The sequence below is a fragment of the Panthera tigris genome, chromosome A2, assembly GCF_018350195.1.
Source record: "Panthera tigris isolate Pti1 chromosome A2, P.tigris_Pti1_mat1.1, whole genome shotgun sequence".
In the NCBI taxonomy this organism is placed as follows: domain Eukaryota; kingdom Metazoa; phylum Chordata; class Mammalia; order Carnivora; family Felidae; genus Panthera; species Panthera tigris.
In genome coordinates this window covers 57,367,495-57,383,177 of record NC_056661.1, presented here as the reverse complement: position 1 = coordinate 57,383,177, position 15,683 = coordinate 57,367,495, and the positions used below count along the sequence as shown (strand labels likewise).

Sequence of the window (15,683 nt, the reverse complement as noted above, 5' to 3'; positions counted from 1 at the left end):
CACACACATACATGCTGGCGGTGCTCAGCGTTGATGTAGTTGAACCTTGGGTTGCTCTTACCTCCTTGAAAGGACGGGAGCCTACCACCTGGAACGGAGAGGACAAAAGAAGCGAGTAGATGTGACACAGCCATGCGTGGGAGGATCATGACTAAACCCAACTACCGTGAGGAGAAGACCCAGGAGCCATAGAGGAGATGAGCCCCCACCTCCCCGGTAGTTTTCCATTCCTTCCATCTGCTGTCTTGTCAAGGGCAGATCTCTAGGCATTTGCCAGGTCTAAGATGGGAATAAAATGAAGGGATTGATGCAGTAAAAGGGTGTTTTGGGGTCCCCAGCCCTACTGCATGCTGGCCGTGGCTCTTGGTGGGCTCTCTGTATTTTGCGGGCCTCAGTTTCTTCCTCTCCAGATGAGGTAACACGCCCGTCCCTCATGGTGGTCGTGAGGATTCAGTGAAATCGTGTTGGTCCGAGTCCATCCCCCATGGCCGGGGCTAGGAGGCGTGTGGTGGTCATCCCACCCATCTTTATCTTCATACTTGAATTTGGCTGGTTTTGCTGAAGCTCAGGAATTGGGCAACTTTCTACAGAGTCCTCTCCCCCATTTCCCTTTCTAACGTTGTCTTTCTCTCCTTGTAGGGGCCCAGATCATTGATCTGATGATGCTGGTCATCGATGTGACCAAAGGGATGCAGACCCAGTCCGCGGAGTGCCTTGTGATTGGGCAGATCGCCTGCCAGAAGCTGGTCGTGGTGCTGAACAAAATAGACCTCTTAGCTGAAGGGAAGAGACAGGCAGCGATTGATAAAATGACAAAGAAAATGCAGAAGACCCTAGAGAACACCAAGTAGGTTTGCTAATGAGAGGAGTGTCCACATGTCTAAGCTGGCTCTGGGGCATGCTTCATTTCATTAACACAGGTTGGGCAGGCGGGTGTCAGCTGTGGGTCCTAGTAAGCGGGATCTCACCTGGCCCTTGCGCGCGGCAAGAGTAAAGACTAAGATGCTGTTGCAAGAGACCAAAAAATACAGAAGCGTAAAGAGACTAGAAGCTGATTTTCCAGGTAATTTCCTAACGTGAGCACAAGGGGGTTTCTTCTGTGTACAGCATTCAGAAACCCCGGTGTCCTCCATCCTGCTTCCACTTAGGGTGTGTCCCTGTCCGTGTGGTCAAAGCCAGGCACGGACAGTGCTGCATTCACGTTCACAGGAGGGTCCAGTGTATAAGGAACGCCCGGACTGGAAGAGGCACACACCCTTGCCACAGATTCTGTGGGTGAGGCCTCAGTCCTGCCCGTTCATGTTGGTCATGCCTCGGTGTCAGGCCAGGAAACATATCCCCTCACCATCTGCTTAGCTGCAACTCGGTTATCTGAAGGCGGAGATGAGTTTTGGTGGATGACTGGATGTTTCTGTCACAGAGGCTTGTAAAATTGGGTAGATGGACGGGCAGACTTTGCTGTTGGAGGGGAGACTGGGAAAGGCGAGATCACAAAGGACCTTTGTAATATCTCATGCCAGCGAGTTTACGATTTCATCTTGCAGAAAGTAAGGAGTCCTTAAAGAGTTTGTGCAAGAAGTGGCTGAGAAGTTCTCCCATGCAGAGCTGACTGGCGGCAGGCAGAAGGGATGGCTCAGCGATGAGGATCCAGGGGAAGCCGAGAACAGAGAGGGAGAGGCAATTTGGTGGTGTTCTCAGGGAGAGAAGTGTGGTCCGAGTTAAGGCTGTGGAGGGAGGGGAGGGGGGACTCGGGGAGACCTTTGACAGGAGAAGCAACAGGCCTTGTCAAGTGATTGGCTACGCTTACGGTCCTTGAGGACAGGTCCATGAGGGCAGAGAGGTAGCGGTGCTGTGGGGCCGTGGGACAGAAAGCCGCTGGGTCGCTCAGGCGGCCACAGGAGTGACTTACTCTGGTGTGGTCAAGAGAATGAGAAAACGTCCTTGTTGAGAACACAGTGTTGGCAAACCTCATTGTTTTATCAATTCCTCTCTTCCTCTCTGGGCCAGCGCCTTTTGATCAATACTAAATAGCGGTCACTGGGAGACAGCGATGCTTCCTCTTTGCTATGCAGCCCGAGACAATATCCTGCTGCTGCCACCTCTCCTTCTCCTGCCTGTGGAGGGCAAGCAAGTAGAGAGTGTTTTTGTTTCCCCGTCATAAAGATTGATATGCCTTCCCATTTATGATTTTTTTTTTCAGATCCAACACCTGCAGCTCTCCCTCAGAATTCTCAAGTTGGTTAAATTAAAGCTCCAGCCCTGTGAATGGGCCAAATATGTCATAAAAGATTTCCTAGCACTGCCTTTTGTTAGCAAAATTCATCAATCCGATAAAATCGACACATTTAGATAAGTGTTGCATAAGAATTCAGACTTTGTTATTCCCAACGGAAGTGGATATGAGACTGTAAAAAGGAAGATAAAAAATTATATCTTCTTTTTAGTGAGTTATTTGATCTCCCTGCCGTTTTATTTACTTGTCAGAAAGGGGAGAACAGGTCCTTTGGACTCCTGCATGAAGACCCAGTACAATGTCAGTACCATTTGTATATAAACGGGACCTTCTGGGAAGGTTTTGGGGTACCATTAAGGGTAAATTAATATTAGCTATTTCGATCAGTTAAATTTAAGGCAGGTTCTCACCTTCATGTTTAAGTTATTATTCCTATTTTAATTTATTGCTTGAAGGTCAAATTATGGACTGTATCATATCCAGAGGCAGTTGTCCACCTGAAACCTCTCCTCTCCTCATTCAGTGCCCGGAGGGCGGGGGGAGAAACTCCCATAAAAGAAAGGATTGCCACCCTGATGGGTTGTAGCTAGTGGGCTCCAGGGCTGGTGGCCAGACCAGGTTTAAGTCATCTTAAGTGACCATCTCCTTTCCTTATGGTCCCTTGTGAAGTAAATCCTTTGTAAATGCTGGCCCATATGTGAAGAAACTTTCTACCTAAAAAGGAAAAATTTGGGCTGATGAATTATGTACATATCAAAACTGAAAATATAAAACCTGTTAAAAACATAACGTATTTTTTCCATCCAAAGAGTAATTAAAATTAGAAAACGGAGAAAAATGATTAAAAGAAAGAGGAGACCACCCAAAGATTTCTTTTTTCAAAATAACTGCTGACATTTTGGTTTATTTCATTCCTATCTTTTCACTGTGTATAATATTACCACCCCCCTTTTCGTCCACATTTTTTTAATTGTGGTAAAATATGCATACTAAAATACCCATAAAATTATTATTTTACCCATTTGCAAATATACAGTTCATTGGCATCAAATACATTCACAAAGCTGTGTCCCCATCACCACTGTCTATACCTAAAACTTTTTCGGGATTCCCAACAGAAACTCTGTATCCTTTAAACAGTAACTCCCCCTTCTCTCCTCCCCTCCCCACCCCCCACCCCCCCATAGCCTTTATTCTGCTTTCTGTTTCTTTGAATTTGCCTATTGCAAGTACCTTATATAAATGGAGTCATATATTCGGCTTTCTGTGTCTGGCTTATTTCCATTAGCATAATGCTTTCAGGGCCCATCCTTGTTGTAGCAGGTGTCAGAATGTCACTCCTTTATAGCTGAATAATTTTCTATTGTGTGTATGTACCATATTTTGTTTTTCCATTCATCATGGATAATCACTTGTCTTATTTCCTTTGGCTATTGTGAATAATGCTGTATGAACATTGGTTTACAAATATCTACTCAAGTCCTTGCTTTCAATTCCTTTGGGTCTATACCTAGGAGTGGAATTGCTGGATCATATGGTAGTTTTATGATTAACGTTTTGAGGAACCACCAAACAGTTTTCCACAGTGGCTGCACCATTTTATATTCCTGCCAACAATGTGTTAGGGCTCTAATTTCTCCACATCCTCACCAACACCTGTCATTTTTCTTCTTTTTTTTTTGTTTTAAATAGTTATCCTAGTAGCTATGAAGTGGTATCTCATTTCGGCTTCCCCTATCCCCTTTTGCTGGTTCCCCCACCACCACCTGTATTATTGAGAAATAGTTGACATATATCAATATATAAGTTTAAGGCATACACCATGATGGTTTGATTTACACATATTGTGAAATGATTAGCAGTCAGTTCAGCTAACATCCATCCTCCTATATAGATACAATACAAAGAAAAGAAGGAAAGAAAAAAGGAAAAAAATGTTCTTGTGATGAGATTTCTTATGATCTACTCTCTTAACACCTTTCCTGCATATCAGATGGTAGTGTTAGCCACAGTCATCACGTTGTATATCATGTTTCTAGGACTTATGCTACAACTGCAGGTTTGTATCTTTTGACCACCTTCTCCAATTCTCTCTTTCCCAGCCTTCTGCCTCTGGTGACCACAAGTCTGATCTCTTTTTCTGAGTTGTGTTTCTCGTGTTTTTGTTTTTGTTTTTGTTTTTTTTAGATTCTGCGAATAACGCACAGTATTTGTCTTTCTCTGACTTCTTTCGTTTAGCCTAATGCCTTTGAGGTCCATCCATGTTATAGCATATGGTAGGATGTTTTATGGATAAATGATATTCAAATACACACACACACACACACACACACACACGTACATACATACATACACACCACAACTTCTTTATCCATTCATCCATCTATGGACACTTAGGCTGTTTCCATGTCTTGGCTACTGTAAATAATGCTGCAGTGAACATGAGGGTGCAGATATCTTTCCAAGTCAGTGTTTTCATTTCCTTTGGATATATTCCCAGAAGTGGATCATATGGTAGTTCTATTTTTAATTTTTTGCAGCTCCTCCATACTGTTTTCCATAGTGGCTGCACCAGTTGATACTCCCACCCATGGTGCACAAGCGCTCCCCTTTCTCCACATCCTCACCAGCATTTGTTATCTGTTGTCTTTTTGGTGGTGGCCATAGTAACACGTATGAAGTGATAGTGATATCTCATTATGGTTTTAACTTACATTTTCTTAATGACTAGTGATGATGAGCATCTTTTCATGTACCTGTTGGCCTTTCATGTATCTTCTTTGGAGAAATGTGTATTTAGGTCTTTTGCCCATTTTCTATCAGGTTTTTGTTGTTGTTTTGTTGGGTTTTTGTTGTTGTTGAATTGTAGCAGTTCTTTATATATTCTGGATATTAATCCCTTGTCACATATATGATGTGCAAATGTTTTCTCCTATTCTGTAGGTTGACTTTTCACTTTCTTCATACTGTCCTTGGAGGCACATGAACATAAGGGAAGGGAAACAAAAATAATATAAAAACAGAGAGGGGGACAAAACAGAAGAGACTCATAAATATGGAGAACAAACTGAGGGTTGCTAGAGGGGTTGTGGGACGGGGGGTGGGCTAAATGGGTAAGGGGCATTAAGGGATCTACTCCTGAAATCATTGTTTCACTATATGCTAACTAATTTGGATGTAAATTTTAAAAAATAAAAAATAAAATTAAAAAAAAGTTTTTAACTTTTATAAAATCTAATATATTGATTTTTCTTTTGTTGCCTGTGTTTTTGGTGTCATATCCATGAAATTGTTGCCAAATCCAATGTCATGAAGATTTCCCCCAAATTTTTTCTTAAGAATTTTGTAGTGTTAGCTCTTAAGTTTAGGTCATTCATCTACTTCTAGTAAATTTGTATATATGGTGTAAGTTTATATATGGTGTAAGTTAAGGGCCCAACTTTATTATTGGCATGTGGCTATCCAGTTTTCCCAGCACCATTTGTTGAAAGGATTGTCCTTTCCCCTTTTACCCTTGTCAAAACTAAATTGATCATACATGTGTGGGCTTACTTCTGGGTTCTCTGTTCTCTTCCATTGGTCTGTGTGTTTGTTCTTGTGTCAGTACCACACCACTTTGTTTACCTTTGTAGTAAGTTTCAAAGTCAGGAAGTTGAGTTCTCCAACGTTTTTATGCTTCTTCTCCAAGATTATTTTGGCTATTTGAGGCCCCTTGCAATTTGGAGGATCTGCTTTTCCATTTCTGCAAAAAGTAGTTGTTGGAACGTTATAATAGGGATCGCCTTGAATCTGTAGATTGCTTTGGGTAGTACGAACATCTAAACAGTGGTAATGAAGTCTTCCAGTCTATGAACACGATGCCTTTCCATTTGTTTAGATCTTTAATTTCTCTCATCAGTGTTTTGTAGTTTTCAGTCTACAGGTCTTTCACATCCTTGGTTAGATTTATTCCTAAGCATTTAATTCTCTTAAATGCCATTATAAATGGAATTGCTTTCTTAATTTCCTTTTCAGATTGTTATTTGCTAGAGTATAGAAACACACTGATTTTTGTGTGTTGATCTTGTACCCTGCAACTTTGCTGAATTCACTTCTCCCTTTGAAACAGATGAGGTATTTGCATCTTGGATTTCTACCTGTGTTACTTAACATCTGTGTAGCACTTCTTCATGTAACCATCACTTCCTTGTTGGCCCTTTAGATTGGCATAAGTTTTCCTTCTTATAAAGAAGTAATCCTGGGGTGAACATTTTTGACCATCCTTAAACTTTTTCTGTATTCTCGTTTTTTTTCCTCTTGAGACATTTCCAGGTGTGAGATTACTGGACTGAGGGGCATGAATCCTTTCAAACTTGTTGTGTAGTGCCGTATTCTTTTCCAAAAGTGTTTACACAGGTGTTGGCAGCTACCTTTGGTTTCTAATTTTAACATATATTTGAAACTTAGTAGGACAGAAGTGGTATGTTACTCTTGTTTTAATGTGTGAATCCGTAATTATTGGGGACATTGAACATTTCTCCTTACATGTACTAAACAGTTGTGCTTTTGTGCTATGTGCTATGTGCTATGCCCATATATGTTGTCTGTTTGCTTCTAGCGATTTTAAATGCTATGTTTTTGATTTTCAGGAGTGTTTAATATTAACAAAGATGTTGTTATTAATTAACCCTTTGCCTATCGTATTTGCTACAAATAAGCCTTCAGCATTTGTTGGTTGTCTTTCCATGTTAGTTGCTTTTTTTTTTTTTGACATGCAGAAGTTTCTAATTTTTATGTAGTCAAACTGTTTGATTGTTTTTCTTTTTGATTTCTTTATCTTTGAAAGCATTTAAAATTACTCTTGCATAAGCATTTATCAATGTTAACAGAAATCAAAATAGAAGATAAAAACGTACCCACAATCTCTCCAATGCATCAAATTAAAGTGTTCTTTCCCTAGGATCCCTGTCATTCTTTCCCACATGTACATAATTTGAGGTAGTTGTTATCACAACATTGACACTGTTCTGTGTTCTAGGCTTTTCTGTTTATTTTTCCACTAAATGTTATCATCTGACAGCATCCTTGATGCATCTTTCACTCCGGCTGCCTCTGTGTTTCCTCCTACTTTTTAAACACTTTCTATTTCTTTGTTTCTGTTGTAGCCAAGGCCATCTGCTAAACCCACCCGGGGCTCCCTTGGCCCTGCCTCCCTCCCTGGGATTGGGTGCATTGCCAAATCCCAAGTGATTGGGCTGCTGCCGAGCTGACTTACAAGGTGTGCCTTTCATACTGGCTTTGTGGCCAACTAGCTGTGTGGTCTTAGGCAACTCACTTCATCTGAGTTTGTATTTCTTCTTTTGTAAAATGGGCACTGTTAAGTTCAGCATTTGTTGTGAGGGAGCATTTGACATGTGGCCCGGCACACAGTAGGGTCTTAGCAATCACAGCTGTAAGGTGTAGAGCACCTACTGTGTGCCTGGCACTATATTAGGGATTTCCCATACCCAGTCCGATCCTCAGTTACCCCAGGAGGGAGGTTTTGTATCTGGGTTGACTGGTGAGAAAAAAAACAAAGTATAATAAATGCTGGCTATTTTGAATTTTACTATTCCAGACCTAAAACTTACACAAGTATCCCCTGCTTTTCAAAGATTGCATAGCACCACTTTGCTGTTATGAAAGACCTACCTTATTAGTTCTTGTTTTCGCTAACCAAAAGAAATCTGGAGAGGATTTTTGTTGTTACGAAAAAAGGCGAAAAGCGACAATAGTGTTCAGTGTCTGCTTTGCAGAGCGTCATTATAGAGGCAGTGTGCATGCACCCCGGACAGCGAGAGCAGCCCCACCAAGTCCCTTTCCCCGGGACTGCACTCAGCATCCAGCCGCCAGAGCTTTGAACTGTGTCTGTGAGCATCTGTGCTTTATGTCGATTTATCTTGTGCATCTGTTAGTAAGATGTGTCCTAAGGTATCAGAAGAGCCTAGGAGAAGTTATTTTTTGGGTCTGGGAATGCTAATTTCTCCGTATAAACGAATGGTAATTGCTTCTTTATGCCATTTTGCCTCACTGAACATTTCATAGGAACGCTCTATTTTCAGATAGTGGGGAAACCTGTAGTCTATTGTTTATGTCTTTTACACAAGTTACACACACGCGCGCATACACACACACATTTTAACTTATCTCAGATCGTTTTCGTGTGTTGTCGAAGGTCAGCCTGCGTGCATAGTCAGCATGTCTGGGCTTGGTTGGAAGCGTGATGTACTACAGCTGTGCGGGGAGTCTGGAGGAGGTGGTGGGTGCTGGGAACAGGAGAAGCACTTGAATGTGCTCCAGGTCGGCCCCTGCCTGCACCGCTGAGCTGTGGGGCTGGGCTCAGGGCTCATCCTGACATCTCTGGTTGGAGCCTCTTGTGCTTCTAGAACCCAGACACCAGTCTGGATCTGAAACCCAGGGCGAGAGGGGCCTCTTTTCCCCCAAGTGGCTGCTGAACTCTACTTCTGCCTCCAGAAGCCAGGATCCCCAGTGTGTGGCATGTTCAGGAAATCAGCAAGGCCAGCTTCTCTTGAGCCTGGGAAAGGGCCAGATACTCAGCCCAACACGCCTTTATGTTTTGTTACAATACATTGCCCAAAAGGGTTTGGATAAAAAATAATTGAATTTCCGAAAGCTTTATGGTTAATCGCTGGAATTCTCAGTGCACGCTTTTACCCTTCCCTGTCCCTCTGGGCCTCAGGCTCATGGAGTGTAAGCAGAGATGATGCACATGTACTGGGCCCTGGCTTGTGGTTGGGTCCTGGGTCACTGATTGCCGTGGCTGGAGCCCTCCCTACGGACTAAGAATGGACACTTCCTCTCCTCTGTCATGGGAGAGGCCTGGACTCTGGACTCCTACAGACCAGCCACTTACTCCCTGTGCCCCCTGGCAGCCTCAGGCAAGTCACTTGGCTTCTCTGAATACACATCAGAGGCCTCCTGCTCATGGGGTGTTGGGATCACACGAGAGCACGTAGCACGGTGCTGGCACAGAGCAGGGTGTCCGCTCCTTTCCTTTCCTTTTCTTTCTTTTTCTCTTGTGTTTCTTTCTTTCTTTCTCTGTCTCTCTTCATTGGTGTTTTTATTGCTTCCCTCTCTCCCCTCACTATTCTTTTCTTTTTCATTCTTTTCCCTCTATCCCTCCCTCTCCAGTGTCTTTTCTTTCACAGTCAGCTCTGGGTGTTGGCCTTCCCAAGGCTAATATCTCCATCTTGCCATTTTTGCAGGGTAGCACGGCCCATCTGAGCTGTTCTGGGGTTGTTCGGTGAGTGGGTCGCAGGCCCTGTTTGGAATCTCCCCTGTGAACTTGCATCATTTTGTCACACTGACCTTTGGGCAGCCAGTGGCTCCAGAGATTGTTTAACTTACTCTCTAGGTAACTCCTGCTTGTCAGAGTTACTTCCTTTCTTCTTTAAAAAAAAATCTGGGGTACCTGGGTGGCTCAGTTGGTTAAGCATCTGATTTCAGCTCAAGTCGTGATCTCACGGTTTGTGAGTTCAAGTTCCACACTGGGCTCTGCACTGACAGCACAGAGCCTGCTTCACATCCTCTATCTCCCTCTCTCTCTGCCCCTCCCCCACTTGCTCTCCCTCTCTCTGAAAAATAAATAAACATTTTTAAAAATCTAGTTTTTTTAAGGGCTTGCCTGCCCAAGCAGGCCAGACCCAGTGGGCATAGAGTCAAAGACCAACTGAACCAAGCCTCCCACATTCTAAGACATGTACTGTGTACTTGAACAGGAAAGACCAACTTGTGGAGGAAGTAACAGTGGGAGATTTGCCCAGCAGTTCAGGAGGAGAGCTAAATTGGCTTCTCCGGAATATCATGGGGGGCTTCTGAGAAGGAGAATTTGCTTCTGGCCTGGAAGTCAGGAATTTGAATTGGTTCTAGAAGTGCAAGTGATAACCAAGCAGGGACGAGTTTCACAATATGTGATGCAGGTCAGGGCATTGACCACTCAGAAGGGATGTAGGCGGCTAGTGGCTGCCCTGGTTCCAAGGACTGGTTCCAGACTCCCCACAGTACTTTCCACACATGAACTTATTTGCAGTGGGAGACAACCCTGCAGCATAGGTCATGCTGTTTCCTATAAGACAGGGAAATGGAGACGGAGTCAGATTCCAATTGGTATGCCTAGGGTCCTAGGTTTCTTGCTCAAAGTCCCATTCTCTGTGCCTTGCCTCAGGTTGCCTGTCACCAGGGTTAGGTTTGGATAGGCAGAGGAAAGGAAGGGAGTGGGGGCAGCAGTCGGAGTAGAGTTTGGCACTAGGCAGAGGCTTGAGTTTTTACCTGTATTTCCAGGGGTTTGATGAGTTGGGTCAGTATGAGAAGGTTGGGGCAGACCATAGAGGGCCATGTGGGCCCAGTCTGGATGCTGGGCTTCATCCTGGGATAGTCCTGGAGCCCCTGAAAGTGTGTAGGGGAGAAGGCTGATACTTCAGAGTGGTGTAGGTGGAAGATCATCACAGCCATGGTCAGTGCCTGGTATAGGGCTGTTCACAGACTTTGGAAAGTAGTTGGCCTGGGATGGTAAGGGCCTGACCCAAAGTGGAACTTGTTGAGAATGAACATCAGGGGATGGATTGGAGCCAGATCCCAAGAGAAGAACTGATCAAATGCAGTGACTGAGGAAGACAGTGGTGACCATGCAGACAGTGATGGCTTCAGAGACCAGGGAATGTTGTCCCGTGATCAGAAACCAGGGAATGTGGTATTGGGAAAGTGTTGCTGGCAGGTGATGGTACATGGTTACAGTGCGGGAAAGGGGCCTTACCTGAAGACACAGATTTGGGAACCATCCACAGAGAAGCCTTGGCACAGGTCATCAGAGTATGGGGAACACCTGGAGGATAGCAGTCCAGGGGGAAAAGAGCTAGACTCTCAGGGTACTCTTGGGAGAGACTTGCAGTGGCTAGGGAAGGAAGAAGGCCTCTTGAGGAGGTAAAGGCCCTCGATGGAAGGCCATGGAAATAAAGCCTTGGGGTTGTGGGTGAAGAGGGAAGGGAGCCAGCTGGCTGATGGTCATCTCGGTCAGATGTCATAGAGAGAGTCTGAGGGAAGAACATTGACTTGACCACTGGAGTTGCTCTTGTCCTTTAGGAACTTAGTTCTCTTCTGTGACCCCTCCCCCATCCCTCTTGAAGTCAGAGTTGGTGCCCCAGACCCTCTTGACCCATTGCTTGGGGAGCCCTTTGTTTATTGTGCAACCTTCATGAAGGCCAGCACAGAGGAGATGCTTAGTAAGTGTCCCTCAGCTTGAAAGCAGAGACAGAAATGATGTTATAAGGAAATCAAGCTTAAGCTCCTGGTGAGTAAACAGAAGTGGTGTTGATTTTGAAATGTGAGTGGGGAAAGAGTGAATGGTGTCAAGCAAAAGGATTTCTTCTCCCACAAGAGAAGAGAAATCTGGTGATACAGAAAATGGGCAGCAGGCATGAGTCTAGAGACAGCAGTGGAGGCGTTGGTGAAGGGAGGATTGGGGATGAGGGTGGTCAGACAGAGGATACCTTCAGACATGACAGGGAGACCAGGTAGCAGTAGATTTTTTTTCTTGGACTCTTGCCTTCTTTTGCCTGTTCTTGAACTGGGTCCTTTGTCCTGCTTCCCATTGGGTGCCACAGTAGAGAAATGTGAAAAAATGGCGAAGGGTCTTGAGGAAGATGAAGAAAGCCATATTATTCACAGTAAAGGTCTTACACTGTATGTTAGGCAAAAGATGTCTGAGATTGTACTTGGATGTGGCACAAATGTATGGAGAAGATTCTGGAAAGATGGAAGAGTAGGAGCACCAGGAATCCGTTTCCCTATCTGCACAACAATTACACTGGCAGAATCTGTCTTATAGAACCATTTTGGAACTCTGGAGTCTATTGAAGGCTTGCAAGGGGAAGGCTTAATTTCAGTTCATTTTAGCTCTTGACACAATAGCAGCTATCCATCCCCATCCCTCAGTCTCATGGCAGGCGCCTGTGCAGGTGTTTCTAGAGCAGCTTGCACACAGCTTGCAGGAACCAGAGTGGACAAAAATGACCCTGTCCTCCAAATATCAGAGATCTGTGCTCTGATCACTGATTGCTGCTTCTGATCACAGAGGTGCAGACAGACAGACAGGTAGCCATTATTTTTATACCTCCCTCCACTATTACAAGCCACCTCTCCCCAGCGGAAGGGACTTCTGAAGGATTTGAAGGACCAGCGCCCCCCCTTTTTTTGGTTCCCCCTTCATTTTTTTCTTTTTCCTCTTCCAGAAGTCAGACATTAAAGACTAGAACATTCAGAAACAACTGCAAACATATGGAAGGAAATTACAGAGTAACCACATGCCCAGGGAAAGGGCTCAGATAAGACCTAAGAAGACTTCTAAGTTTATACTTCAGGCTGAGACAGCATAGAGACAGCCTTCAATAATAAAAAGAAAAACAAAAAACCCCAAGAACAACAACAAAAAAGAGGAAACTGCAGAGAAGGGGAAGAATCTGATTTATAGAGTTAACCATCTTATTTGATTCAAATTTCCAGCTCCCAACAAAAAAACCACAAAGCATAAAAAGAAGCAGGAAAGTATGGCCCAAAGGAAAAAGAATCAATAGAAAGTGTCCTGGAAAAAGACCTGATGGTAGATATACTAGACAAAGACTTTAACTATCTTAAAAACAGTCAAAAAAAAGTAGAGGAGAATGTGGAGAAAGTCAAGAAAGTAATGTATGAACAAAATGGAAATATTAACCAAAAAAATTTAATCTAAAAAGAAACTAAAGAAATCCTGGATCTGAAAAGTACAATAACTGAGAGGGAAAAAAAAATCACTAGAGAGATTTAAAAAGCAAATTTGAGCAGGCAGAAGAAAGAATTGGCAGACTTGAAGATAGGACAATAGAAATTATCCAGTCTGAGGAACAGAAAGAAAAAAATTGAAGAAAAGTAAACAGAGCCTAAAGGACCTGTAGGATGCCATCAAGTGGATGAACATATACATTGTGGGAGTCAAGGAAGGAAGGAAGCAAGCAAGCAAGCAAGCAAGCAGAGAGGATATTTGAAAATCCCAAATTTTAGGAAAGACATTAATATAAACATCCAAGAAGCTCAATCAACTCCAAGTAAAACGAACTTTAAGAGACTCACACTGAGACATATAATCATGCAACTTGGCAAAAGTCAAAGACAAAAAGAAGATCTGGAAAGCAACGAGAAGTGACTTGCCACACACAAGGGATCCTTAATAAGATAATAAGCAGATTTCTCATCACAGTCTGTGGAGGCTGGAAGGTAGTAGGCCCATACATTCAAAGTGTTAAAGGAAAAAAAAAAAAAAACACTGTCAGTGATGAATTGTATATCTAGAAAAACTGCCTTGAGAACTGAGGGAGAAATTAAGACATTCTTAGATAAACAAAAGCTGAGGGAGTTTGTTACCACTATACCTGCCATGCAGAGATGCTCCAGAGTCCTGCACAGTGAAATGAAAAGACACTAGGTAGTAACTTGAAGCTCTATAGTGAGATCCAGTCTCACGTGGGCAATTATAAAAGCTGGTATTATGGTGAGGTTTGTGATTCCATGTTTTTTCTATATGATTTAAGAGACTAATAAAGATAAAAGAATAAAACAATGATTTGTCTGAAAGATAGTAGTATTGTAACTTTGGACCTTAACTCTACATTTTGTTTTCTACATGATTTAAGAGACTAATGTATTTAAAAGAATATTAGTTGATTTGGGGCACATAGTGTATAAAGATGTCATTTTGTGGCATGAACAACAGAAAAAGATGGGGTCAGAGCTGTATAGGAACAGAGTTTTTGTATGTTATTGAAGTTAAGCTGCTATAAGTTCACATTAGAATATTATAACTTTAGGATGCTAAATGTAATCTCCACGTTAGCCACACATACACACACACACACACACACACACACACACACACACACACACACACACAAAGCTATAGAATATATATAAAAGAAATGGAAAGGAAAGTTAACTGTTTCACAACAACAACAACAACAACAACAGCAACAACTAAACACCAAAAAAGATACTAATGCAAGAAATAAGAGACCAAAAAAGCTCTAAGGCACATAGGAAACAAATAGCATAATGACAGAATTCCCTCCTTATTAGTAGTTTCTTTAAATGTAAATGGATTAAGTTCACCAATTAAAGGGGAGGCAGTGGCAGAATAGACAAAAACACATGGTCTAACTATAGGTGCTCTACTAGAGGCTCACTTTAGATCCAAAGACACAAATCAATTGAAAGTGAATGGATGAAAAAAGATATTCCATGCAAATGTTAATCAAAAGAGACCAGGGATGGCTATGTTTATATTAGACAAAATAGACTTTCAATAAAAAAAGATTATGAGAGATAAAGAAGGATATTATATATTAATAGAAGTTCCAATACAGCAAGAAGAAATAACAATTATAAGCATACTACATACCTAATGACAGACCCTCAAAATATATGAAGCAAAAACTGACAGAATTGAAAAAGACCTAGTTCTAGAACAATAGTTAGAGATTACAATGATAGATAGAGGAACCAGACAGAAGATAAGGAAGGAAATAGAGGACTTAACACAACAAACCAACTAGCCTAACAGCCATATACAAAACACTTGATCCAACATTCTTCCCACATGCACATGGGACATTTTCCAGGACAGGCCGTGCCAAATTAAGTCTCAATAGATTTAAAAAGTCAGATCTCCTACTAAATATCTTTTCTGACCACAACAGGATAAAGGTAGAAATCAATAACAGAGGTAAGATTGGAAAATTCACAAGTTGGTGGAAATTAATATATGTAAACAACCAATGGATCAAGGAAGAAATCATAAGGCAAATTAGAAATACTTGGAGATGAATGATAACCAAAACATACTATTATGGAATGCAGTAAAAGCAGTGATGAGGGGGAAATTTATAGTTATAAATTCTAACATTAAAAAATAAGAATGATTTGAAATTAGCAACCTAACTTTACAACTTAAGGAACCAGAAAAAGAACAAACTAAACTTAAGGATAGCACAAAGAAGTTTATAATAAAAGATTAGAGAAGAGAAAAATGAAATAGGAAAAGAAAAACAATAGAGAAAAGGAAACCAGAAGTTGGTTTCGAAAAGATCAACCAAATTGACAAGCTAGATGGACTAAGACAAAAAGAGAGAAGACTCAAATTATTAAAATCAGAAATGAAAATGAGAATATTACTATTAAGTCTATAGAAACTAAAATTGGACAACCTTGATGAAATGGACAAAGTCCTGGAAAAATAAAATCTACCAAGACCAAATCACAAATACATAGACAATCTGAATAGACCTGTTTGAAGGAGATTGAATCAACAATCAAAAATCTCCTAACAAAGAAAAACTCTGGATCTGATTAATTGTCAAATCCCAACAGTTAGAGAAGAGCTAACACCAAT

General features: G+C 42.1%; 1 protein-coding gene across 3 annotated transcripts in view; it reads left to right on the top strand.

Annotated features, from left to right (window-relative positions):
• Positions 1-15,683, top strand: part of EEFSEC (eukaryotic elongation factor, selenocysteine-tRNA specific) — a 249,027-nt gene that overhangs the window by 86,026 nt on the left and 147,318 nt on the right. For all 3 annotated transcript variants that reach the window (XM_042962244.1, XM_042962241.1, XM_042962252.1), the window contains exon 2: positions 640-847. In XM_042962244.1, the coding sequence (XP_042818178.1) occupies positions 640-847 (208 nt within the window). The remainder of the gene's footprint in view (positions 1-639; positions 848-15,683) is intronic.